General features: G+C 45.9%; 1 protein-coding gene across 8 annotated transcripts in view; it reads left to right on the forward strand.

Annotated features, from left to right (window-relative positions):
- Positions 1-294: 294 nt before the first annotated feature.
- The window catches only part of MTOR (mechanistic target of rapamycin kinase), a 119473-nt gene continuing 93582 nt past the window's right edge, over positions 295-26185 (forward strand). The window contains exons 1-19 of one of the 8 annotated variants that reach the window (XM_008522097.2): positions 295-422; positions 2357-2532; positions 3453-3561; positions 4258-4490; positions 6075-6275; positions 7041-7175; positions 10996-11271; positions 11356-11464; positions 14238-14424; positions 15396-15524; positions 16240-16484; positions 18215-18430; positions 18783-18988; positions 21486-21608; positions 22530-22619; positions 22740-22832; positions 23797-23931; positions 24171-24300; positions 25637-25887. In XM_008522097.2, the coding sequence (XP_008520319.1) occupies positions 2371-2532; positions 3453-3561; positions 4258-4490; positions 6075-6275; positions 7041-7175; positions 10996-11271; positions 11356-11464; positions 14238-14424; positions 15396-15524; positions 16240-16484; positions 18215-18430; positions 18783-18988; positions 21486-21608; positions 22530-22619; positions 22740-22832; positions 23797-23931; positions 24171-24300; positions 25637-25887 (3030 nt within the window). In that variant the 5' untranslated portion in view covers positions 295-422; positions 2357-2370. Of the gene's footprint in view, positions 423-2328; positions 2533-3452; positions 3562-4257; positions 4491-6074; positions 6276-7040; positions 7176-10995; positions 11272-11351; positions 11465-14237; positions 14425-15395; positions 15525-16239; positions 16485-18214; positions 18431-18782; positions 18989-21485; positions 21609-22529; positions 22620-22739; positions 22833-23796; positions 23932-24170; positions 24301-25636; positions 25888-26185 lie in introns of those variants that run through there. The other 7 variants (XM_070610818.1, XM_008522096.2, XM_008522095.2 and 4 more) reach the window with 7 other exon arrangements.

Raw genomic sequence — 26185 nt, forward strand, 5'->3', positions numbered from 1 at the left:
TAACCACACCCAAACAGCGGACTCCGCACGGCTGCAACCCCAGCGCCGAGGGGAATTATAGTAGCGATGCACCGGATGTGTGCGTGGAAGTGCCTGAAGTCAACTCACGACCGATTGGCTCTCCCGAGCGAAGCTAAGCCTCCTTTCGCCTGCCACTGGCCGCATGGTTTGTCTATTTGAACAGTCCCCGCCCCCTGGGGAAGCCGGGTCCCGAAGCCTCAAGGCTCCTTCATTACTATTGGTCCGTCTTCCAGTCCATCTTCTTCTTACGCCTGTCGATTGGTCCTTAGGGATGGGAGCCCGCCCACCCTCCCTCCCGGCTTAGAGGACAGCGGGCCAGGCGGGTGGTGGGGTTGGGGGCCTGAAGTGGTGGTACCGGCGCTGGCGGCGGCAGCAGCTGAGGTCTTGGCCGAAGCCGCGCGGTGAGTCTGGGGCCTGGTACCGACCCCTCCAAGGCGGCGGAATGTCCAGACCCACGGCAAGCATGGTCCGTGGGGGGGGCCCCGGGAAGTCGCTTGTGTGGGACGTGGGGTCCCCTCAGTACCGGCCCCACGGAGTTGGGCGCCGCCTGAGCCCTTGGTCCCCACCCCGTGAGGCGACGCCCACCTCCTCCCGGACGCCCAGGAGACCTCTGCACCCTTCAGCCTGCTGTGGTCTGTGGCGCCGCGAAGGCCGGCCCATCCGCTCCGGTACTGCCGGGGCGCCGTTGGGTCTCCTTGCCGGTCAGCCACCCCTTGTTGTGAGCCACCTACAGATTGTCCTCAGAGGGACCAGCGTCAGTGTCAGCCCCGTGCACTCCACCCCGGAAATTTCTCAAGGACTCAGTCCCGGAGCTGAGCTCGGTTCCATCCTTGGCTTTCACCCTTTGCCTCCCCGCCCCCATCCCTATTTCAGCCGCCCAACTTTAACTTTTGTGAGCCCTCGCCGAGACCCCTAGAGGATTTGACTTCCAGTATTTTAATCGAATTCTGCCTGGAGCAGATGGTTTGTGGGTCTTAGACCTTATAAAGATACACTGATTCTTTCCTGAGAATTGTAATTCCTTGCTAGCCTTCCTCCCCCTCATCACAGTCGCCACACGCGCGCTCTACCGTAGTTTTCTCATCAGGGATCCTTAGGTTTCCTTTCCCCTGAAGGATATTTCCTTCTACAGTCTTTTTCTTGGCAACAGAGTATTTAAAAGCTTTTCAAAACCAGTTATTCCCTGTTTTTTTCCTCTGCATCTCACAAATTTTTTCAAAAATAAGAATTTTGAAAAATTGATTTTCTAGTATAATCTGGACATTCCTAGGATAGCTATGGATGTTAACTGCCAGGGCAATCTGGGCTGAGCCCTGTTATGTCCACTTTATTGTGGTTGCCTGATTATTTATGTCCCTCTAGATCGTAAGCTCATTGAGGGAAGGGACAGTACCTAATTGAGGAAGGAAGGAATGATTTCAGGAGCTAATCAATCTCTTTTAGCTCACATTCCCGGTACTAGTATTTTGTAGAGCTGCACCGTCCAATACAATGACCACCAGTCACATGTGGCTTAGCGCACTTGAAATGTGACTAGTCTAAAGTGAGATTGCCATAAGTGTAAAATGCACACTTACACTGAGATTTTAGAGACTCAGAACAAAAAAAGAATGGAAGATGTATCAATAATTTTTTATACTGATAACATTGAAATGATATTTTGGAAGTATGGGATTAAATAAAATGTATTAGTTACACCTATTTGTTTGCCTTTTTTGATATGGCTAGTAGGAAATTTAAAATTACCTTTGTGGCTTGCATTATATTTCTGTTGAACAGTGCTGCTATAGAATAATACTTTCCCTCTCTAAGTTGAACTCTTTGAGGAAAGGGACAGTCTTGGCGTGTTTTATTCTCTCTGCCTCTAGTACCTGGCACTGTGCCACTTACATAATGATAATAATGATGATAATAGCTAACAATTGCACTGCGTGCCCGGCACTGTTTTAAGCGCTTTTTAACATGTTTTAACTCATTTAATCCTCACATCAACCCTATGAGTTAGGTGCTATTATCCTCCTGTTGCAGTTGAAGAAACTGAGACATTTTAAGTATCTTCCTCAAGGTATATAACTTTGAATTGGATTCAGAACAGGTAGTCCAGCTCCACAGCACACAATTTGACCCTCTCTGCTACCCTGCCTTTTGTAAATGGCAGTCATTGTTAAATGAATTGAGGCTTTCTACACGTTCCTCAGTGAGGTCTCCCAACCTTTTTAGGATCCCCTACCTGACATGGGCTGGGTGGAGATTTGTGTTGAGGAACTGGGGCCATAAATAAATTCATCGCCATGGTTTGTTATCCAGAATATTTAAAGGAAGCTTCTCTCCAAAGAAGCTCAGGGCAAGATGCTTGGGACCGGACCTGCCGCCGCCACCACAGCTACCACCACATCCAGCAATGTGAGCGTTCTGCAGCAGTTTGCCAGTGGTCTGAAGAGCCGGAATGAGGAGACCAGAGCAAAAGCTGCCAAGGAGCTCCAGCACTATGTCACCATGGAGCTTCGAGAGGTTGGGGTTTCTGTGATTTGGGGCCAGCCATCGTGGAGTGTTTGGGCTAAATGTACCATCACTGGTTTAGATTCCTTTTGACAGCTAAGTAAGGATTCCGAAAATGCAGAGGTTCTGTTTTAGAAAGGCACCCAGTTTCTCATGACCGTAGAAGGTGCAGGTTCCTTTGCAGTGGTTACACATTTCTGTGGCATTTCGTGTGTTGTCATATTTTAGGAGTCAGCGTAGTCGGCTGTTTTTAAAATTTTTTTTCTTTTTCCCACCACATTCTAGACCCTCAGTTCTTTCTGCTTGGTAACAATGGTTGGGATGATGGGGCTGGCCCAGTGGTGCAGCAGTTAAGATCACGCGTTCCACTTTGGCAGCGTGGGGTTCACCAGTTTGGATCCCGGGGCGGACCTATCCACCGCTTGTCAAGCCATGCTTTGGCGGGCGTCCCGCATATAAAGTAGAGGAAGATGGGCATGGATGTTAGCTCAGAGCCAGTTTTCCTTAGCAAAAAGAGGAGGATTGGCAGCACATGTTAGCTCAGGGCTAATCTTAAAAAAGAAAAAAAAAAAATAATGATTGGGATGGGTTTGAAGAGTTGATAGCTTGAGGCTTTCTAAATAGAGACCAGACTTGAGGTCAGGGACAGTGTGTCTTGTTCATCCTTGTACGCCTGGTACTAGGTATAATCTAGGACGGGATGTGGCCTGCCATGGAGTAGATTCTCAATAAGTATTTGTTAAACAGGTGAGTTGCAAGTTCAGTTGTTTTACAATTTAAAACTATAGAAATGGGCGGTAGCTTTGTCGTCTTTGGTTTGAACTGTACCTGCTGGCTACCTCTCATGTCCTAATCTTTGGAAGCACCCCCCCACCCCCTACCCCGCATAAGGGAAACATTAGAAATTGTTCTGAGTACATCTTCCTTTTCAGATGAGTCAAGAGGAGTCAACTCGCTTCTATGATCAACTGAACCATCACATTTTTGAACTGGTTTCCAGCTCAGATGCCAATGAGAGGAAAGGTGGCATCTTGGCCATAGGTAAGGACAGAGTCTCTGATGACAATAACAACTAGGAATAAAGGACTGCTTACCTTTGTGTCCACTGCACTCCATGTTTGCCACTTACTAGAGGCTTAGTTCATAATTGTTTAATGAATTTGGAGGAGCCTGGTGGCTTTCAGTGTACTTATTCAGGTATTCTAGCAACACTACTGGGACGTAGGCAAAGCATGTTTTTTCAATACAGAGTATCAGAACCGTTAAGGGACTTTTCTAGGGCCAGACAGTATGTCAGAGCTGAGACTAGGAGCCAGCTTTCTTTCCACTTCCCCATGTTGCTTTTTGCAGGCTCTGGTTTCTCTGTGGAGCAAAGTTTGGCATAGTGGGGCTCACAAATGGAAAAGTAGAACTGGGGTACAGTGAATAAAGGCAGGTCTTTTTCAACTCCCAGGGACTGCTCATCCATCCTGTGAATTATTACTCAGTCCCAGTTTGTTTTCTTTTCCTCCCTGGGAAAACAAATTATATATACTAAAATGAGGTCATTTTGCTTTATGTAAGTAGTTCTGGCACAAATATCAAATCTCTTGGTTAAAATGAAAATTATCTGCATCCTTACCATCTGGAAGGTGCAGTCTGTACTCAAAAGGAAGGGGTCACCAGCTTTCCTTTTAAGGCAGTATTCTTTCTGGACAGCATGTGCACGTCCTCACCTTTTTCTTTCCTCTTTTCCAGCCAGCCTCATAGGAGTGGAAGGCGGCAATGCCACCCGGATCGGCAGATTTGCTAACTATCTTCGGAACCTCCTTCCCTCTAATGACCCAGTTGTCATGGAAATGGCCTCCAAGGCTATTGGCCGCCTTGCCATGGCAGGGGACACTTTCACTGCTGAGTACGTGGAGTTTGAGGTGAAGCGAGCCCTGGAATGGCTGGGTGCTGACCGCAACGAGGGCCGGAGACATGCAGCTGTGAGTGCCTGTGGGGAGGAGCACAGCCAGGCCCCGGGAGGGATGGCACCGTGTCGAGGTCCCTCACTCTGTTTGCTCAGGTTTCTGAAAGGCGAAGAATAAGAGAGAACACTCTAGGCAAAGGCACTGTGCTTCTTGGTGGCCTCAGATTCTGTCCCGAATTCCTTTCTCTCTTCACCCTAAGCTCCATAACTGAACAGGAAACTTTAAATTCTCTTTTGTTGCTTGAGAGGCAGCCTAAGTGCAGTGCTTATCCTGACTTCTGATTTTCTAGAATCAAAATTGCCTACCGAGCACAAGCCACCCCTCAGCCACAGGCAAGAAGAAGCCACAAGACAAAGGGCTTACAAAGCCCCAGATGACTGTACAGTCTGCACTATCCCTTCGGTATCTTTGCCGTGGTCTCTGCACGCACCCTGGGAATGTGGAAGTACTGGGATTAAGAGAGGAGCAGGGGAAGTAGGTACTTTCACTGGCCCTAGTGGGAGAGTTCGTCTGCCTTCTCCCAGGCCTTTCCTGTTTGTTTTTTAGACATTTGATGATTGGTACCTAGCCCAAATTTCCTCTTTCCCCATTGGCTGCATTTGGGGGAGTGGCAGCTTCTTATCCTCTTCTTCCAGTGGCATACCTCACAGCTTTTTGAGGCTCGTCCCTGAAAAAGGCTGGTTTGATGGGCTAGGATTCCAGGCTGTGGGACAGGGGAGAGTCTGTCCTTAAGAGAGAGAATCTAGGAATGAATGTGGTACGGATCAGAAGCATAGGTTGGATCTGTTCCAGTCCACTCCCTCCTTAGGAGGCAGCACCACAAGAAAGGAGCATGGTATGGGGGAAAGGGGGACACAGTTGGTTAGACCGTGGTTCAAGTCTTGGCTTTGCCACTTCTTAACTCTAACTTGGAGCAACCTCTGACCTTCGGTTTCTTGCATTGTCAAATGAAAATAATAGCAAGATTAAATATTAAACAGGATTATTCATTAATTCAATAAATGGGGGTTTTTTGTTTTTGTTTTTTTGGGCAAGATTAGCCCTGAGCTAACTACTGCCAGTCCTCCTCTTTTTGCTGAGGAAACTGGCCCTGAGCTAACATCCATGCCCATCTTCCTCCACTTTATACGTGGGATGCCTACAACAGCATAGCTTTTGCCAAGCGGTGCCATGTCCACACCCGGGATCCGAACCGGCGAACTCCGGGCCACCGAGAAGCAGAACGTGCAAACTTAACCGCTGCACCACGGGGCTGGCCCCCATTCAATAAATGTTTATTGAATACTTGCTGTATTCCAGGCACAGTTGCAGGTTGTCAGCATAGTGGTATAAAAAGCATAGAACACATCTGCCCTTCCAGAGTTTATGTTCTAACATTAAGCATTCTATGTTTGTAAACACCCTAGGATAGTGAACATTGAGGTGTTTGATCAATTTTCCTTTCCTTCCTAGAGCCCGAGAATTTCCTAGCTAAAAGAGTAGGCCCGTCTGCTCTTTTCCTAATGTGTAGCCTCTACACATAAAAACAGAGGCTGTATTCCTGAGAGAACAGAACTCTCTGGTATGGATGAGAGTTCTCACTGTGCCTTTTTCTCCTAGGTTCTGGTTCTCCGTGAGCTGGCCATCAGCGTCCCCACCTTCTTCTTCCAGCAAGTGCAACCCTTCTTTGACAACATTTTTGTGGCTGTATGGGATCCCAAACAGGCCATCCGTGAGGGAGCTGTAGCTGCCCTTCGTGCCTGTCTGATTCTCACCACCCAGCGTGAGCCAAAGGAGATGCAGAAGCCCCAGTGGTACAGGGTGAGGGGATGGTTCGATTCCAACCACCAGCAAAGCACATTTATATAGAGTGTCACCTGGCCCACAGGGCAGCAACAGGCCCCTTGCCACAGAGCAAGTATCACATTTGTTTCGGTCTCAAATGATTTTAAAAGCTCAGTATGAGTCGAGTTATTCTATTGTATTTCACTAAAGCAAAGATCCGTTGATAACCACACCATTATTTTATGTACCAGTAAGAATGAAAGTATGATTCCAATTAAACTCTGATTGACTGCCTTTTATCAACAGTTATAAGACATCTCTCTTCAGAGATGTTAAAATAAGGAGAAATGGGTGTCTCAGAATTGATGAAATACAGTTGATACTAATTTAGAAAGTGCCAGTTCTCTCTCCTAGTATCATGAATCCTGTGCTGATTGCTGCTGCCAAAAGAACTTACTAAGGAACCTTGTGCTACAGAAAGAGCCCTGAACATGGGATTGGAGACCTAGGTTCTAGTTTTGGCTTTGCTGTGTAACCTTGGACAAGTCACTTAATTTCTTTAAGTTGCTGTTTTTGCGCTATTAAATAGGGATGATAATGGTATCTGCATCATGTATTATTATGAGAGTTGCTCAATTAAATGAGAGGACTTGATGAGTTGGTATTGTTGATGATACTGGCACAAGGTGCTGAGCAGGCACTGTAGCCCTTCAGAATCTTCAGCCCATATAGATGGGATGGGCCTGTGTTCTTTCTAACTTTGGACACTGGGTAATTAAGGCATTCCGTATTTCCACGTAGCACACATTCGAAGAAGCGGAGAAAGGGTTTGACGAGACCTTGGCCAAGGAGAAGGGCATGAATCGGGATGATCGGATCCATGGAGCCTTGCTGATCCTCAATGAGCTGGTCCGAATCAGCAGCATGGAGGGAGAGGTGAGAAGCCATGTCAGAGGGGAGTCCAGGCTTTTCCCATGCCATTCTGTGAGCAAAACAAGGCAAGGTCTTTGTCCTCATGGAGCGACATTTCATAGGGGAAACAAGCAATAAACAAGCAAACAAGATCATTTCAGATAGCAGCCAGTTCTGTGAAGAACTGAGATGGAGGGTAATGGGGGGAGGGGTGACTCCCTTCCTGAGGCAGCGCCATTTGAGCTGAGACCCACATGACTTGGAGGAGCCAGCTTGCAATGGGCAGGGAAATTGTGTTCTAGGCAGAGGCGTTGAGATGGGAAAGAGTTTGACAAATTCAAGGAACAGAAAGAAGGGAACTGGTTCACCACGAGTAAGGGAGAGGGACGAGGGGCCAAATTGTTCATAGTAGATGCTGGCTTTTATTCTCACTGAAGGGTAAACATTGGAGATGTGTACACAGGGGAAAGAAGTGATGTCATCCGTTTTTAAGAATCTTTGCCACCTTGCGGGGAAAGGCTTTTATTCTCACTGAAGGGTAAACATTGGAGATGTGTACACAGGGGCAAGAAGTGATGTCATCCGTTTTTAAGAATCTTTGCCACCTTGCGGGGAAGGGCTTGTGGACAGGAAGCAATGAAAGCAGGGAGGCTGGTTAAGAGGTGTGTTAGCTCGAAAAGCAGCTGTGAAAATGGGTTTAAAAGTGCAAGGGGGGCCAACCCCATGGCCAAGTGGTTAAGCTTGCGTGCTCTGCTTCAGCAGCCGGGGTTTCACTGGTTCGGACCCTAGGCGCGGACATGGCACCGCTCATCAAGCCGTGTGAGGCGACGTCCCACATAGCACAACCAGAGGCACTCACAAGTAGAATACACAACTATATACCAGGGGGCTTTGGGAATAAGAAGGGGGAAACAAAAAAAGAAAATTGGTAATAGATGTTAGCTCAGGTGCTAATCTTTAAAAAATAAAAGTGCAAGGATCTTATTAGGGAAATAACCTGGGAGAGAAAATGGGGAGGGAGCTGGGAGAGGCTTGGAGAACCATCGGACTTCAGTGTACATCTGACCCTGAGTGAACAAGAGAGAGAAGAAAAGTTGGGTGGAAGTATCCTAGTCTATGCTGCAGTGTCATCATGGGGTCCTCAGGCCAAAGTCGGCCATCAGACGAGGCCTGCCTTAGCATTCCTACTGTGTTCTGTCATGGGCTAGAAGCAGCCCATGGAAAGTATGGCCTTGGCACAAACATGGCCATAGATTTTGGAGTAGCAGCTGGAGCCCTTGGTCAGTTATATTCCTTGCAGTTGGAGGTCCTCTTCTCACAGCTACCATAGGAGGCTATTACAGTGGTCTGGGCGAGCGACAGTGGTGGCCTTGACTAGCATTGGCAGTGCAGACACTGAGAAGTGGTTTCAGTGTCAGTGCACTGACACTGGATTCAGGATATATTTGAGAGGCAGAGCTCCATCTGTGAGTCTTCCTGTGGGGAGCTAGTTGGTGTGGAATTTCATCTGAGGGCTTCCTGCTTTAAAAGACCCAGTGATCATTTGGTAATGGCTGTGCCATAGAGGTGGTGCGGCGTGTGCTGCAGTTTGTGTAGCCCAACTAGTCTGGCTTTGCATCCCCTCTCCTCTCTATACTTTATGACTTGGGTACATTACCTCCTTTAGCCTCATTCTCCTTACTTTAAGTGGGGGTCTTATCCACCTCATTGGGCTCCTGTGAAGTGCTTAGCACAACACCTGATGCATAGTGGGCATTCCATAAATGGGAGCCCTCAGAGATTTCCCCACCCGAGTATAACATGGTGCTTTCCACTGTAGTCCTGACGTCTCTGGGAATTTTGTCTTCTCCCAGTAAAACAGGACAATATCACCTGACTCATAGATTTAAATGAAATAGTACTCATGACAGTGCTTTGTAAATTATAAAGAACTACCCAAATGTAAGGTATTATAGTTTCATAACTTGTTCATTCATTCAATAAATACTAATTGAGCTCCTACTATGGGCCAGCTATACCACGTCCTCAGAGCTAAAATAATGCAGCAGTGAGTAAAACATTGCGTTCTAGCAGGGGAGGCAGACAGTACACAAGTAAAATATATCGTGTGTCATGTGGCAATGAATGCCACGGGGAGAAGTAGGGCAGAGGAAGGGAACAGGAGATGCTGGCGGGGATCAGGGAATACGTTTTAATGTATGGTGATGCTTGAGGACAGTCGTGAAGGAGCTAAGAAAAAAGCCATACAGACATCTGGGTGGGAGCATTCCAGACATCTGGTTCTGCAAGCGCAGAGGCTCCCAGGCAGGAGCACGCTCCTTTTTGTGGGGAGCAAAATTGCTGTTGTGACTGAGCCGAGCAAGAGGAGAGAGGTGATGAGAGGTGGGTTGGAGGAACACCTGGGCAGGGAGGGGCACATCATGTGGGGTCTGGGAAGCCACTATAGAGACCTTGTGTGGGAAGTTGTTAGTGGGTTTTGAGCAGCAGAGTGACATTTGACTCATGTTACAAAAGGATCGCTCTGGCTGCCATGTTGAAAATGGATTATCGGGGGGCAATGGCTGAAGCCAGGAGTCTAGTTAGGAAGGAACCGCAGCAATCTTAGCAAGGCCTTTTGTGACTTGGACTATAGTGGGAGCTATGGAGGTTCAAGGAGTGGCTGGATTCTGAATTTGGGATTTGGACGTTGGTGGGGGAGAAAGAAGAGTCAAGGTTTTTGGCTTAGCAACTGGAAGGATAGAGTTGCCATTTACTGAGATGGGAAGGCTGAGATGGGAGGAGCAGGTTTGCATAGAAGGTTAGGAGTTTGCTTTTGAACATGTTAAGTTTAAGATTCCTGTTGGGCATCTGAGCGAGATATTGAGTAGTTGTGGGGAGAAATCTGGCTGAGATACAGATTTGGGAGTCCAGCATATAGATGTTATTTCATGTCATGAGACTGGATAAGAACCACAAGGGAACTAGAATAGTTGGAGAAGAGATGGGGTCTGAGAACCTGAGGTCGGCAGATGAGGAACCGAGAGAGACCAAGAAGGTGCAGCTGGGGTGGGGTAAGGGGTCGGAGGAGAGCCAGGAAGGGTCCAAGAAGCCAAGTGAAAAAAAAGTTTCAAGGAAAAGGAAATATGAAGTTGGATCAAATGCTGCAGAGAAGTCAAATAAGATGAGAACTGAGAATTGACCGTCAGATTTGGCAGCATAGGAGTCAGTCACTGGTGACCTTGACAAAAATACTAGGCAAGATTTTATGAACAATGAAAATATCTGTGTGGAGAAAAGTTTGGCAAATTTTTTTATATCCTCAGTTTGGACTGTTGGAGGATGAGTTATTAAGCATTTCCTCTGCATAGGAAAGAGTCATGAGTTCTCAGCCAGTTAGCTCATTCCACAGCTCCTCTGGAATTCCTAGGACTCTGAGAAAATTACTTGCCTGAGTTCTTTCTACCTGGGTTTCTGGGGAGAAGAGAGCAGAATATCCTTAACAGGATGTTGGTGTGGGGCTGCCCCTCAGCCTTGCAAGAGGCTTCATTGCTGTGATCTTAGGCTGTAGTCACAGATTTTTGCAAGTCAGCTTTTCTAAGCCAAGAGCGGTGGGGGTCTTTGGCAGCTAGCGCCTTCTGCTGCTTCCTTGTTCAGTAGGTGATGCTCTCATTCCTAAATTGGAACAAAATCAGGCGCCCTGCATGGTTCTAGGGAAATCCTAATCCTAAAGATGAAGAGTGGCCACCCTCCACTTTGGAAATAGTACCGTTTTAGGGTTGGGTGAATGTGTTACTCTGTAGACTCCACAGTGCCCAGGTTGAATGCCACTTGTAAGTAAAGATGATTTTTCCCTCTACGTATATAGCGCCTGAGAGAAGAAATGGAAGAAATCACACAGCAGCAATTGGTCCATGACAAGTACTGCAAAGATCTCATGGGCTTCGGAACAAAACCTCGCCACATTACCCCCTTTACCAGTTTCCAGGCTGTGCAGCCCCAGCAGTCAAATGCCTTGGTAGGACTGCTGGGATACAGCTCTCACCAAGGCCTCATGGGATTTGGGGCTTCCCCCTGCCCAGCTAAGTCCACCCTGGTGGAGAGCCGGTGTTGCAGAGACTTGATGGAGGAGAAATTTGATCAGGTAAGTTTCAAGAGGTCTGCTCCCTCTGTTCCCAAGCTCCACACCTCCCTTTCCTTTGCCAACCCTGTATCTTTCCTCTCTCAGGTGTGCCAGTGGGTGCTGAAATGCAGGAATAGCAAGAACTCGCTGATCCAAATGACAATCCTTAATTTGTTGCCCCGCTTGGCTGCATTTCGGCCTTCTGCCTTCACAGGTGAGGATGTCCATGGAAGACATCATTACCCATTTAAGGGTAATTAAACAGGGAAGAAGTGATTCCAAAAAGTGTATCTGCTTCTCACATGAAGCAGTGCCAACTAAGGGGCTAGTCTCTGGTGTCTTTGCCCTCTGTCCAATTTCAGTGGTATCTAGTTCAGGTTTTTTACAAGTGTCTGAGGCAGCAGACACAGAAACAGTCAGGATGTGTAGGCAGAGAGGCCGTTCCAGAGCCAAGCAGATTCTCATGCATGGAAGCCAACAAGTTCATGAATGGACTCAGACTAAAGGAAGGGCAGTTTTGGTTTGGATACTGTGCAGCAGCCTTGCTGTGGGGCAGGCAGGATTTGGTGACCATCCTGCTTCCGCCCCTGAGGGTGGTCACCGAGTAAGGGCTGGATGTTTCGGAAACAGATTTCGTCAGTGATATAGATTGTGAGTTCCCATATTCGTACCCTGTTCTCACTGGGCAGTGGGAATTCCTGGCTCCTGAAGCTGGCCCAGAACAGATACTGGTTTCTCCCTGAGGCTTTCCTGGATTACTCTAGCTGGAAATACTCTTTTCCTCTTTCATTACAGCCCCCAGCTGTGGAAGGGCTTTGACATCAAACCTGAGGTGAATCCTGCCTCTGTCCTTAACTGTGAGGTTTTGGACTGGTTATTTGACCTTCCTGAGCCTCCACCTCCTGACTTGTAAAGTTAGAATAACAATCCCTCCCTCACAAGCTGAACCACACTAATGCCTAAGCACCTGCTCTAAGTGCCTGGCACAGAGTAAGCCCCAATAAATGGAAACCATTATTATATTACAATTGCCTCTAGTTACTTGAAATGTATTTTGGAAGTAAGGTAAAGGTAAAAATTATATTAATACTCCAGTTGCCTTTTCATACTTAATATCCTGTCTCACCTCCCTACTTGCTAAGTGTAGAAACCCCGTCTTGAACATCTCTCTGCACTTCGCTATGGTGCACAGTGCCTGTGCTTAATAAGCATTCAGGACCAAATGAGAGCCAGGGGAGTAAGTGGAGGGCCAGCCTAACCCTCAGCAGATGCCGTTCCCTAGCACCGACTCATTTCACACCACCCAGCCCGGATGACACAGCAGGAGAAATATATAGCTGGTGAGGTGTTAAATGTGATATGTGTAAGAATAGAGCGTGTTGAGTAAGGATGAGACAATTAGCCACATAAAATCACTGAACCAGAGAGAAATGGTATAATGAAAATCGCCCCATATTTTTTCAGCTTTCCATTCTTCCCACCTGGGACCCAGCAGCTTTTCTCTTTTTTAATGACCAGACATGCCCTGTTCAGTAGAGCTTTAAATGATCTTGGGTTGAAAGTCTCTAGTTCAAAGGAAACTAATAACTAGGCCAAATATGATCAAAGTCTGGGATGTTGGGGAAGCAGTTACCCTAGGAAGTTCAAAAGGCTGCCTAGCAGCAGGATACAAAGGCTCAAGGGGCCCCTAGGTTTATTCTTTTGATGTGGGTTTTTGTTGTTTTATTAAATAATATATTAAAATATGTCACTGAGATTGAGCCTGGCAGCCTCCATAACTACCTACCTCATTGGGAAAGTGCCCACTTTTATAAAGCTTGCAGTTTGGAAGTCATTGCTTGAACTTCCTGATGATGGAGGCTTTGGGAATATCAAAAATACCCTAAGATGGGGCTAGAACCTCTAATAATGTCAGATTCCTAATCTCTTTGGATGCTGAATCTGGAAAAGGAAATTCCCCTTGATTGAAGCTCATTTCCTGCTGAAATGCTGTCTCCCTGTGCCAGGCCTGGTGTTCCTCGTTGATGCACTCTGATTTTGGGGTTGTGTTACCTTGGTTCTCAGACTGTTCTTCCTGGGCCAGCATGCTTCATCATCATTTGACCACAAGAGCTGTGGGAGAAGGCATTTCTTGTTAGGGTAAATGCAGTGATATGTATGCGCTGTTTGGGAGTCTAGTTCACTGTCTCCTACATGTGTTTCTGGTGGCCTGCAACACCCCTAACTTTCTAATGGATGTGTGGTCTTGCCTTCTGTGCTATTACGTATGTGCTGGTGGTGCACGGACTTGGGGCCAGCAAGATGGAAGAGAAGAAATAGGAGAAAGGCAAGCAACAGAAAATTCCAGCCTTCCGAGGAGTAATAACACTTTAGCTTAAATTGCCCAAGAATCGCCTACCCATGCCCATTGGCTTATGTAAACTTAATGAAAATACGCATATGACTTTCCAAATTACAGACTAAATCTTGTTCTATTAAGTATAACTATAACAGAAATCTCTAGGTAATAGCAAAGTGATTTCCAGGCCTAAGCTGAATGGAATGGCCTGTTTATTGCAAACAGTCTTCAATATTACTTTAAATTTCAATATAATACAAAATAGTTTAAATGATCTTCTCGTCTTCTTTTTGTTTTTAAACAAGATTCAACATATATTTCTTAAACAAGAGCATGTAATCTTTCCCTCAAAATATAATACTAATGGGGACAATTATATGATATTATTGTTTTAGAGACCCTTTAAGTTTTTTTTTTAATTAAAGGAAAAAAAATCTTTTATTTCTAATATTTCCAAAAGATGTATCTGAAGAGTGATTATCAAGAATAAAACTTTGGTTATTAGTACATTCTCTAAATTCTTCTTAACATCTTTCCAGCAGACTTTCTTAATTTATTCTTAAATTTAAGTGTTTTATAGGAACTCTGACCTTTGATATATAGATCAACCCTGACCTTGAGCCATACACTTTGTCTTTTCTGTGCTCAGATACCCAGTACCTCCAAGATACCATGAACCATGTCCTAAGCTGTGTCAAGAAGGAGAAGGAACGTACAGCAGCCTTCCAAGCCCTGGGGCTACTTTCTGTGGCTGTGAGGTCTGAGTTTAAGGTCTATTTACCTCGTGTGCTGGACATCATTCGAGCAGCCTTGCCCCCTAAGGACTTTGCCCATAAGTAAGCATCTCTATTATGATTTCACCTTCCACCCCATTTGGTTGGAGAGGAAGGATGCTCCATCTCAATTTCTATGGAGCTTAAGCCCATTCTTTGCATCATTAATCTCCAGGGTATAGCAGATTGTATAAAGAACAGCCCTTCCTCAGTTGAGTTCCAGCCTTTTCCAAATGAGATGATATATATGTAAATACTTTGGGCGGTTGAATACCCTGTGAACATGTTAGATGCCATGCTGTTTTCAATATTATTATTTACTGGAAATCCTTTTGCTCTTTTCTCTGGCTTTCAAAGGTCTTATTTTGATGTAAGACCTAAAGAGAAGACTCCTGGATGGAACTGAGGAGACCTAATGGTCACTTTTTTCCTTATCGCTAAAGTCAGATAAGTTATTCCACCTCATGAAACTTCCCAATGAATAAAATATGAGAAAAACCTTCAACACCTTACAAGATGGAGAAGCCAGGGTATCTTCTCTAAGGCTAGGTGGTCAGTGTTTATTAGAGTTGTGTCTTTATATTTCCCTGTTTTAGCAGCAAGGATTGCTCTGGTGAATTAATAAGGCTCCCCTGTTTTAAAGCCCAGCATTCTCATCATAGGGTGCATTTTATTCCATGTGATGGCTGTCCCTGCACTCTGGTTCCTGATGTATGCATTGTTCAGTTTGCTTCCTAAATAGGTATCTTGGCGAGCACAGTGCTAACCTGTATGGTGCCTTTTGTGTGGATTTGGAAAAGGGGCTCCTTCCTCAAGACACTTGACTGCCATCTGCTGGATTGTTGTTTTAAGCATACAAATCTACAGTGACTACAGTGTGATGGGCCCCCTAGAATTGTGCAGTAAATAACCTGCACACCCACATGTGGTGGCCCTGCCTGGGTAACCTGCCCTCGTTGCCCCAAGGCACTTTTGAGGTAGGGTATCAGAGAATGTTGTTATGTCTAAACTAGCCACTCTTTGGTTCTCTGCAGGAGACAGAAGGCAATGCAGGTGGACGCCACAGTGTTCACTTGCATCAGCATGTTAGCTCGAGCAATGGGTCCAGGCATCCAGCAGGATATCAAGGAGCTGCTAGAGCCCATGCTGGCAGTGGGACTGAGGTGGGTGTCAGAAACCTGAGCTTTTCCCATCTCGGGTAGTATGAGGCTTGAGCCACAGTGCTGGGACTCTGTTGAAAGAGCAAGGCATGGTTGTTTGCACATTAAATTGGATAGGCAAGATAGCTCACACTAAACACATAGTTTCAAATTCTAGTTTCATCACTAGCTAGCTGTGTGATCTTGACTAAGTTGCTTAACTTCTGAGCCTCAGTTTTCTCACCTGAAAAGTGGGTGCAAGAGCAATTCCTATTATCTAGGGTTGTCCTGGGGATTAAGTGAAAGAATGAAATAGCCATTCTAGCACAGTGCCTTGCATGTAAGAAGTGCTCGATTAATGTTTGCTGTTGTTTATGTTATTTTTGGGCAAATTGCGTAAGCTCCCTACGCTTTTGTTCTCTTCATCTATGAAGTAAGGATGATACTCTCAATCTGCTTCCCAGATTGTTTATTGAGACTCAGTCTTCTGCAGTGGCTGAGTGATAGTAAACTAGTTCTCCCATGGCAAAACCCAGAAACTTAGAGATTGTTTTGAAATCTGGGACCAGACCTGGAGAGTTCAGGACATTTATTCTATTTTATGGTATCATTTCTACTTTAAAGACCAAGCAGTGATGGGGCCTGATCCCCTTGCTAGACAAGAAGGGCAGTTTCTTCTCAAGAGCAGACCAAATGTCATGTGTCCAGCCCCAGATGTGACTGATTTCCTTCCCCTCAGCCCTGCCCTCACAGCTGTGCTCTATGACCTGAGCCGTCAGATTCCACAGCTGAAGAAGGACATCCAAGATGGGCTACTGAAGATGCTGTCCCTGGTCCTTATGCACAAACCCCTCCGGCACCCAGGAATGCCCAAGGGCCTAGCCCATCAGCTGGCTTCCCCTGGCCTCACAACCCTCCCTGAGGCCAGCGATGTGGGCAGCATCACTCTTGCCCTCCGAACTCTTGGCAGCTTTGAATTTGAAGGTAAGCAATTGCAGTGGCTTGGGCCAGGCCTGTGGCCAAGTGGTCAAGTTCGCACACTCCACTTCGCCAGTTCAGATTATGGGCGCAGAACTAGCACTGCTCATCAAGCCATGCTGTGGCAGCACCCCACATAGAGGAACTAGAATGACTCACAACTAGGATATACAACTGTGTATTGGGGCTTTGGGGAGAAAAAAAAAAAAGAGTGGCAACACACGTTAGCTCAGGGCCAATCTTCCTCACCAAAAAAAGCATACTGAAAAAGAAATTGCTGTGGCTCTTGCAAGATAGTGATGCTGAGAACCTCAAGAAAGGAATGAGGGTGCCTAGAATTTCTGGATCTTGCTAGGGGTCCTGGAGACAGGCTAGCTGATTCTGCAGCTCATTCTTCCTGGACTCTTAACATATACAGTCATACGTCACTTAATGATGGGGATACGTTCTGAGAAATGTGTTGTTAGGCAATTTTGTTGTGGTGTGAACATCAAGGAGTGTACTTACACAAACCTAGATGGTGTAGCCTACTCCACACCTAGGCTCTATGGTACTAATCTTATGGGACCACTGTCGTATATACAGTCTATCATTGACCTAAACGTCATTATGTGGCCCATGGCTGTATTGTTAATTCGTACTGTTTGTTTCTTTGTCCCATACTGAGTTTTCAGGCAGAGGATGTTCAGGGAAGGTGTGCATTGATCCAAGGAACTAATGCTTCAGAGATGGAAAAGTTGAAGATGAATCCTCCTGACCTCCCCATCTCCGTGTAGCTGAGATGGTATTTAATGCTTTAAAAAATATAACCTGGGCCTTTTAGTGTTTCCATTCCTGTGGCAGTATGATTTCCAAGAGTGCTGTACTGTGTAGTTCAGTTTGCAATTCCAAGCTGCAGATAAACCCACATTAATGCCCTAGGGAGATATATTTCAGGAGAAAAAAATGGATACTTTTGAAATTTAAGATCCTGAAGGTGGTATTGGTCAAGACTACAGGGAAACAAGGCCAGTACAAAAAGCCTAAACATGCCGTCTGTATACTCACAGCCGTCTGCGGTTTCCCTATTGCCGTTCCTCCACGGACATCGATCAGCACCCTGGATAATTTATTTCTAGTGAATAGAAAGTAGCTACATTTAAACCCAGGCTACAACAGACTCTCTTTTTGATATTTAAATCTACGAACTAAAATACCCAAGATAAATTTGATCAAGAATTGTTTTACTCTCTGGGAATATAAAGGATTCAGTCAGAATGAAACAAAATAATTTGTCCTTTGAAGGGAACAAAGAAAGGATTAGGATGGGAGGGATGCCTGTTTTTTTGCTGAGGAAGATTCACCCTGAGCTACTATCTGTGCCAGTCCTCCTCTTGTTTGTGGGTTGCTGCCACAGCATGGCTAATGAGTGGTGTAAGCCTGTGCGTAGGATCTGAACCTGTGAACCTGGGCTGCCAAAGCGGAGCACACGAAACTTAACCACTATCCCACTGGGCCGGCCCCGAGGGATGCCTTTTTCTGTCTCCCAGCTCTTTCTCCACTTCCCGTCTGCTTTTCGGCTGATTGGAAGCCTGTTTGTTACCTTTTTTACAAGAAGAGTTCTGGGTCAATATCTTGCTCATCGATACCTCATTGAAAATGAAATTGTTAGTCATGAAATGGAAAATGCATCTAGCAAGTTTCATACCTACTGTCCACAGCAGCAATGTTGATTCTCTCTCTACCTTTGTATCCAGGCCACTCTCTGACCCAGTTTGTCCGCCACTGTGCGGATCATTTCCTGAACAGCGAGCACAAGGAGATCCGCATGGAAGCCGCCCGCACCTGCTCCCGCCTGCTCACGCCCTCTGTCCACCTCATCAGCGGCCACGCTCATGTGGTTAGCCAGACTGCAGTGCAAGTGGTAGCAGATGTACTCAGCAAACTGCTCGTGGTTGGGATAACAGATCCTGGTAAAGTTTATGAGAAGAAGCAGTCTAGGAAAGTTTAGGCACTTTGGGCTGTTGAAAGTAGCCAGTTTCCTTGCATGGCCTTGCTAGAGACCTTCAGCCTCAACAAGCTGATGTTCAGCTCTTTCTCTGACAAGGCATTAGGCATGGCTACTCCAGATTATTGGTGAAAGATAATCTGTCTTTAGTTGTATTATCTTTGCTCCTATGAGTAGAGAAAAGAAGGACAGGTTAGATGACAGAAAGATATCTAGAATACTCTCACTAGACCGATGGCACTGGAGGTGGGGCCTGGGATAGGACTGAAGGGATGAGATCGTTGAAGAAGCGTTCAAAGGCTCAATTGCTCTTGCAGACCCTGACATCCGCTACTGTGTCTTGGCATCCCTGGATGAGCGCTTTGATGCACACCTGGCCCAGGCAGAGAATTTGCAGGCCCTCTTTGTGGCCCTGAATGACCAAGTGTTTGAGATCCGGGAGCTGGCCATCTGCACTGTGGGCCGGCTCAGTAGCATGAACCCAGCTTTCGTCATGCCTTTCCTACGCAAGATGCTCATCCAGGTAATGATATGACAGTCAAACCTAGAGGCAGTGGGGAAAGGGCTCTCATCGTGAGAGCTTTTTGGGGAAAGAGAGCTGAGGACAGGGAAGAGGGAGAAAGATTGAGATACCTGGTAAAAGCCACATTTGGCTCCAAGAGTCACATATTTTCCCAGCCTTGTCATTGCAGTTGTAGTGCTTATCACCTCATAAGCCTCTTGTCAGTATGACTCCAGGGTGCCTTTTAGTCCCAGGCTAACCTCTCATGCAGCTCTCTTTTTTCCTGGCAAGTCACCAGCGATTCCATTTCTTGGCCCTCTTTGCTCAGTCTGCTGCAGATGGTGTCAAGCATCCCAGCCCCTCTCTGTCCTTTCACTCTCCTGCTTTTCTTGCTGATGCCAGGTCGAGCACAGAGGCCAAGTCTGAGAATGGTTCCAGCATTGTTTCTCGTAGTCATTGCCCCTGGTGTGTGGTCCCTGGCTTTCATTCTTAAGTAATGTGAGATGCCAAGCTAAGCTGCTTGGACTAGAGCCTAAGGTAGATTCAGGTTGGCATTGCTGCTAGATCTAGTAGAATTTTCAATGCCTGTGGAAACCTGATTCCTCAATTTCTGTCTTCACCTACCCAAGTAAGTTCTCTGGCCTCCTGTGAGTGATGCTTGGTCCAGTCCTTCCTGCTTCAAGTTATTTCCACCCACCTCTGCTGGGTCTCAACGTAGTTCACCCAGTCGTTTCCTGTCCCCTCACCTCCACCCTGTCCCCACCTCGCCCTCTGCTTCCTGACCCTCCCCCATGGTTTCTTTTGAAATAAACACTTTTCATAACATATAAATAACTTAAACATAGAACACCATTAATCTATGTAACTTTTGTCTTAGAGAAATGTCATTTATCCACAGTATGTCATAATTAAAGTGATTGTAAATTTTATCACCAATTAACAAATTAGAAGATTACACTTACGTTGTCACTTCTGTTTTTGGCTTAATAGTTTATTTCTTTAAGTGCTGGCCTGTGTTGTTAGGAGTGCTCATCATTTTAAGTCTTTGTAAAACACTTAAGGTTTTGGGAAGGAGAAGAAATCATTGTTGAGCCTGCCAGCTCAAATTGTGTTGAAATAGCTTGATGTAGGAATGCCTCCTGATGAGAACATCAGTGTGTTCATTGAGTCAGCAGACATGTTGAGCACCTACTGTGTTCCAAGTACTGCTGGGTGCTGGAAGCATGTCAGCGAACCAACCAGGCGAGGCCAGCATCCTCCAGAAGCTTGCAGTGAGCTCTCAGGCCATCTCTTTCTTCTGATGTTGGAGAACATGAAACATGTTGAGTGAATTTACTCTGTACTGAATTTATCCCTTGAAACTACAAAATGTTAAATAATTTTTCTTGATTTAAAACTTTGATACAGATTTTCTAAAGTTGAATTACACATTTCCATGCCTTGGTAAGGGACATTACCTAAACGTACTTGGCCTTTCTTGATGTCTTGATCATCAGGGTGGGCATTGGGCATTATTATTAGGGTAGAGCAGTGCTCTCTGGCTCTGGACGTGAATTTGGGGTCTTTGATTTGGCCCTGCGCTGCCCCAGAGTCATGCTCTCCTCACTGGTACCCATTTCCTCCCAGTCAGCCTTCTCTTCTTGCTGTTGTGGGTCTGTTCTTAGTATCCTCTCCATCCCCTCTCTCTGTTGCCTGCTGTGACTGGGGAGAAACAGGTTGCCGAGGGGATCCCACAGGTCAGGATTATTAAATCAGTAACCTAGACAAAATATAATACTAAATTGTAGACTCTTTTTCTGGGTAGCTGAGTTAACATGGGCTTTGTTTTCTCACTGTTCAGAGATTTCCTTTTGGCAACTTCAGCTCTCTAGAAGTCTGTCTATATTAAATTGTTTATTGCTGTGTCACCCTGAGCAGAACCTGCTGATTTCTGTGTTTTAAGGATGTCAGAACAAATGGTTATCTCTGTTCATTAATGTCCAAGGGGATTCTGTTGATATGATCCCTATTTGAGTTTTTCTAGATGTGCCTGAAACCGCTACTGAATATCAATATTTATTTCAATATCATAGCTGTTCTGACTGTTCTTTGATTCCTTTGTCATTATTTATAGGCCTCTTAGTGATTTGCTGTCTGGACAAAGATGTTTTTTTGCAGAGCCCTTCCTTCATTCCTCATTTCTGTAACACCCTGCTCACAGCTGCCCCTATTGGTCTGCTCAGTCTTCTTTGACTGTGCTATGCTGTTAAAACTATGCTTTGGAGAGGACCATGGGACCTTGGGGTGCTGTGACAGAGGGAGAAGGGGCTTGTTTCAAACAGTTTTTCTTCCAGTCACTGCTGTATCCAAGACTGTTCTGTGAGCTGCAGAGATGTCCTTTGTTTTTAGAGTATCTAGCAGCTACTTGATCCTCAGTGAAGTTCTGGTTCCTTCCCCTGGTTCCCTGCCACATTTTCCTGTTTGCCACACAGTTCCTCCCTAGAATTTCCTCTGCCATACTGAGCCTTCTTCCTTGCAGATTTTGACAGAGCTGGAGCACAGTGGCATTGGAAGAATCAAAGAGCAGAGTGCCCGCATGCTGGGGCACCTTGTCTCCAACGCTCCCCGGCTCATCCGCCCCTACATGGAGCCTATTCTGAAGGTATCTCCTAATAGCTGGAGAGGCTGGCCCTTTCTCTTTGGGTTGTCCTCTGTCACCTCGTTTGGGATGATGGGAGTGTTTCAGTTGATAATTTCTGTGGTCCCGGGCTCAGGGACAAGGGCCATATCAAGCACTCTCAGTTAAAGAATACCAAGAATCTCACCAGTTGTTGGTAAGGGCTCTCCTTATAAGAGATAAGATACAAGATACAAGATAAGATACTCTTCAAGCACATCATTAAATGTGCTTGGAGGGGCCGGCCCCGTGGCCAAGTGGTTAAGTTCACGTGTTCTGCTTTGGCGGCCCAAGGTTTCGCTGGTTTGGATCCTGGGTGCGGACATGGTGCCACTTGTCAGGCCATGCTGAGGTGGCATCCCACATGCCACAGCTAGAAGGACCCACAACTAGAATATACAACTATATACTGGGGGAATTTGGGGAGAAAAAGCAGAAAGAAAAAAAAGATTGGCAACAGCTGTTAGCTCAGGTGCCAATCTTTAAAAAAAAATGTGCTTGGAAATGAGAAGTAGTAGATAATGGCATAAAATAGCTCCCCCAAAATGAAGGAAAAAATGAGCCTTAAAATCTGAAACAACCTTCAAATCTGAATACGTTAGAGTCATGTGAAGTCTTTCATAACTTGTGTAAGTCTGGGCAAATGCTCACACAGATATAGTTTGGAGGAGGCATGGGAAATGTTTTTGTATCGTGGCACTCCCCTCCCCACCCTATATGTCACACTTGTGCTCAGGATGAAGAAAAGTTTGAGAATCCACATTCCAGAGAAATCTTGGATTCATAAAGCCTAGAAGTAATTTATTTATGACTGAGATGGTCTCTTGGGTGAATTTTACTTATGTAATAAGAAAGGTTTCTAGTAGATTCTGCTCTGCATTCATTTTCTCATACCTTCTTTCCAAGGCTTTAATTTTGAAACTGAAAGATCCAGACCCTGATCCAAACCCAGGTGTGATCAATAATGTCTTGGCTACAATAGGAGAATTGGCTCAGGTAAGGGGACAACTGCTTTTTCCATAGGGTAGAAAGACTACTATCTAACCTCTGAGGAAGTCAATACTTTTAATGCCAGAATTTCTAATCTCATCTACCACCCTCTTTTCCATTTTGCAGGTTAGTGGCTTAGAAATGAGAAAATGGGTTGATGAACTGTTTATCATCATCATGGACATGCTCCAGGACTCTTCTCTTTTGGCCAAAAGGCAGGTGAGTACCACTCCTTCTTTTTTTTTTTTTTTTTTTTTTTTAAAGATTTTATTTTTTTCCTTTTTCTCCCCAAAGCCCCCCGGTACATAGTTGTATATTCTTCGTTGTGGGTCCTTCTAGTTGTGGCATGTGGGACGCTGCCTCAGCATGGTTTGATGAGCAGTGCCATGTCCGCGCCCAGGATTCGAACCAACGAAACACTGGGCCGCCTGCAGCGGAGCGCGCGAACTTAACCACTCGGCCACGGGGCCAGCCCCAGTACCACTCCTTCTTGATTGAGCAGGACAGGCCCCAGGAGGCCAGGGACCTTGTCTCTCTCGGTCACTCAGTATTCTCAGCCAGTGCCTAACACAGAGCTTGGCACATGATAGGTACTCAGAAATGTTTGTTGAGTGGGTAAAAAGAAGAAAGACTTGGAGCCAGAATTAGCTGTCATCCTGACCCAGAGGCACTTTCAGTAAGTATCAGGGCTGATCAGTGCCATTTCCTGTAGACAAAAGAAAATGCCGATCATCTGCCAGAGCCCCGGCCCCTAAAGAGAAAAAGAAGGCCTGGGCCTCTGACTGTGGAGGCTAGCAGAGCTTCTGCTCACCCTCCCCCAGCCTTGGCTTCACTGTGGTCATTGAGGTCATTAGGTGACTAGACTAAAATTAGGAGCAATCTTAATTTCCTTTTGAGTCATAATTCTCCTGTTCATCATTCAGGATATGGGAGGCCTATGTGTTTCCTTTGAGAAAGGTACAACTAATCTTTCTCTTTTGATCCAGTGATTCTTGTATTGGTTTGTAGCCTTGTTTTCATGTCCTGACTCTCAGGATTTCTGTTCATGATTAGTGTGTTACTGGAAATTCTTTTCTTGTAAAAACCTCCAAGACTTTATTTTATCATTTAAAAAATAGAACAAACTATGCTTTCTTTGCTCTCTTACTGGCTCAACAAACCATGTCATCTTTTGCCTGTTCAGGTGGCTCTCTGGACCCTGGGACAGTTGGTGGCCAGCACTGGTTATGTGGTGGAGCCCTACAGGAAGTACCCCACTTTGCTTGAGGTGCTGCTGAATTTTCTGAAGACTGAGCAGAACCAGGGTACCCGGAGAGAGGTAGGGAACACGGCAGACTTGGTCTTTGAAGACTGCTGGGAGAATGGAGAGAGAGAGAAGTTTGTGGCATTAACATGCTCTGATGGTATTGATTAGACTCCCCATTTCTCTCTGTTTTGTTCACGTAGCTGGTCATCCGGGTATTAATTGGGTATCTGGAACATGAGAGGAATATCCATGAAACCTGTCGTAGTCGGATGTTGTGATGTTTTCTTTTTCTCCTCCCCTTTCCCACCCAGGCTATCCGTGTGTTAGGGCTTCTGGGGGCCTTGGATCCCTACAAGCACAAAGTGAACATCGGCATGATCGACCAGTCCCGTGATGCTTCTGCTGTCAGCCTGTCAGAATCCAAGTCAAGTCAGGATTCCTGTAAGTTGAGGGGAACCGTGAGAGACTCACCAAGTTCCTGCCTCACAAAGCTGTTGCCGGCCGTACAGAAAGAGCCTTGGGTTGGATGGATAACTATGAAATTATAGCATATTGGCTTACTTCGAAACATTTGAACGGAAAGTCACTAATTTCCTCTTGAATCACAGCAGGGATGCTGCTTCCCAGTGTGTCCAGAGTCCTCACATCCGTCCAGATTCTTTGTCAAGGGTCAACAGGCTAAATCTTTACTCACTTTTTGGTACTGAAGAGAGAGATGTGAATAATCACCCCATCGTCTCTGTTCGTCTCTCATTCTTTGTTAGTGCTTCTTTGATGTTTTCTATTCCTATGGCACCCCAGGAGGAAGAGGGTAGAATTTATTCTCCCTGTTTTAATTGATAGGGAAATCTGAGGCAAGGCTCAAGGTCATAGAAAAACTAGTAGCATTCAGAATCCAGGGCTCTCTTTTCCATCAGGTGGTCTGTCCTTAGAGCCCCTTTGCCTTTTGACAAGTAGCCTGAGAGACTGGGTAGGATGTGGAGAGTTTTCTAGACTTAACCCATTGTCCATCAGGGCAGGCTTATTTCTGAAAGTGTGGAAGTTCAACAGTGGCTCTCCCAACTATTTTGCCAAAATAAAATAATTTGTTTCTAAACTCTGTGGTTGGGGTAATATTGCTTTCAATTTGTTCTTCTGTATATTCAAGAACTATGCCTGTGATGTTATCCTGTCACACCCATGGCTGTCAAGAGCAGAGCCTGAGCCATATCCCTCAGGTTTTCCTCCTTACTTGGCAGCCCCAGTCATCCAGTCTCTTGATCCTTCTAGTTCCTCCCCTCCTCATTGCACTGCTATCCTCTCTCCCCCAAGTCCTTGAGATCCTTGTTGTCCAGGTCAGGTAGCATTTGCCGCTCACTTGTCTGAATTCCCCGGGGGGACCAAGCAGCTGCTGAACAGATGTTTGCCTAATTTAATTCCCTTTACTTTCATTTGGGGGAGTAAGTATTTTTATTGATGGTTTCAGTTACAAAGTTGTGAGCTGTAATGATAAGCTTAAGTTAAACATAACAATTTAAAGAAAACCCATCACGTACTGTTTTAGGCTTCTGTAGTTTGGGTAATGGAAAAGCCAGAAACTATTTAGTCCTTGATGGTGAGAGTCTAGTCATCGGTTGCTAATATACCCCGTATTCCCGATGGTGTTAGAATATAGCAAGGAGAAGGATATGAATGCTAATGACTGTCAGAAGGGTTTTTGTTTATCATTAACCATGCTCTGCCTAAAGTCAGAATCATGTCGCATTTGGCTCATGATTCTCGCCGTCATTTGTCCTAGCTGACTACAGCACCAGTGAAATGCTGGTCAACATGGGGAACCTGCCTCTGGACGAGTTCTACCCAGCTGTGTCCATGGTGGCCCTGATGCGGATCTTCCGAGACCAGTCCCTCTCTCACCATCACACCATGGTTGTCCAGGCCATCACCTTCATCTTCAAGTCCCTGGGGCTCAAGTGTGTGCAGTTCCTGCCCCAGGTCATGCCCACGTTCCTGAATGTCATTCGGGTCTGTGACGGGGCCATCCGGGAAGTAAGTAGCTAAAACCCCAGCCCTTGCTCCTCCCTGCTCCGAGCTACACCTGCATGGGAGATCCATCTCCAGCTCAGCCCCCTAGTCATGCACTGTGCTTGCTGCTGAGCCTAATGCCTCTCCTGCCCCTTAACTTCCAACACCTAAGCCTACAGATTTAATCAGCTCAGCCCAATTTCCTGGTTTATCCCCTCAAAATGGCTAAAAGATGAATGGCCTATGGCGATGAACAGTATTGTTCGTCTCAGTAATCTAGAGTTCAATACAACTGTCTGGTAGAATGTTCCACAGTTTGGAT

The sequence above is a fragment of the Equus przewalskii genome, chromosome 2 (genome assembly GCF_037783145.1).
Source record: "Equus przewalskii isolate Varuska chromosome 2, EquPr2, whole genome shotgun sequence".
Taxonomy (NCBI): Eukaryota; Metazoa; Chordata; class Mammalia; order Perissodactyla; family Equidae; genus Equus; species Equus przewalskii.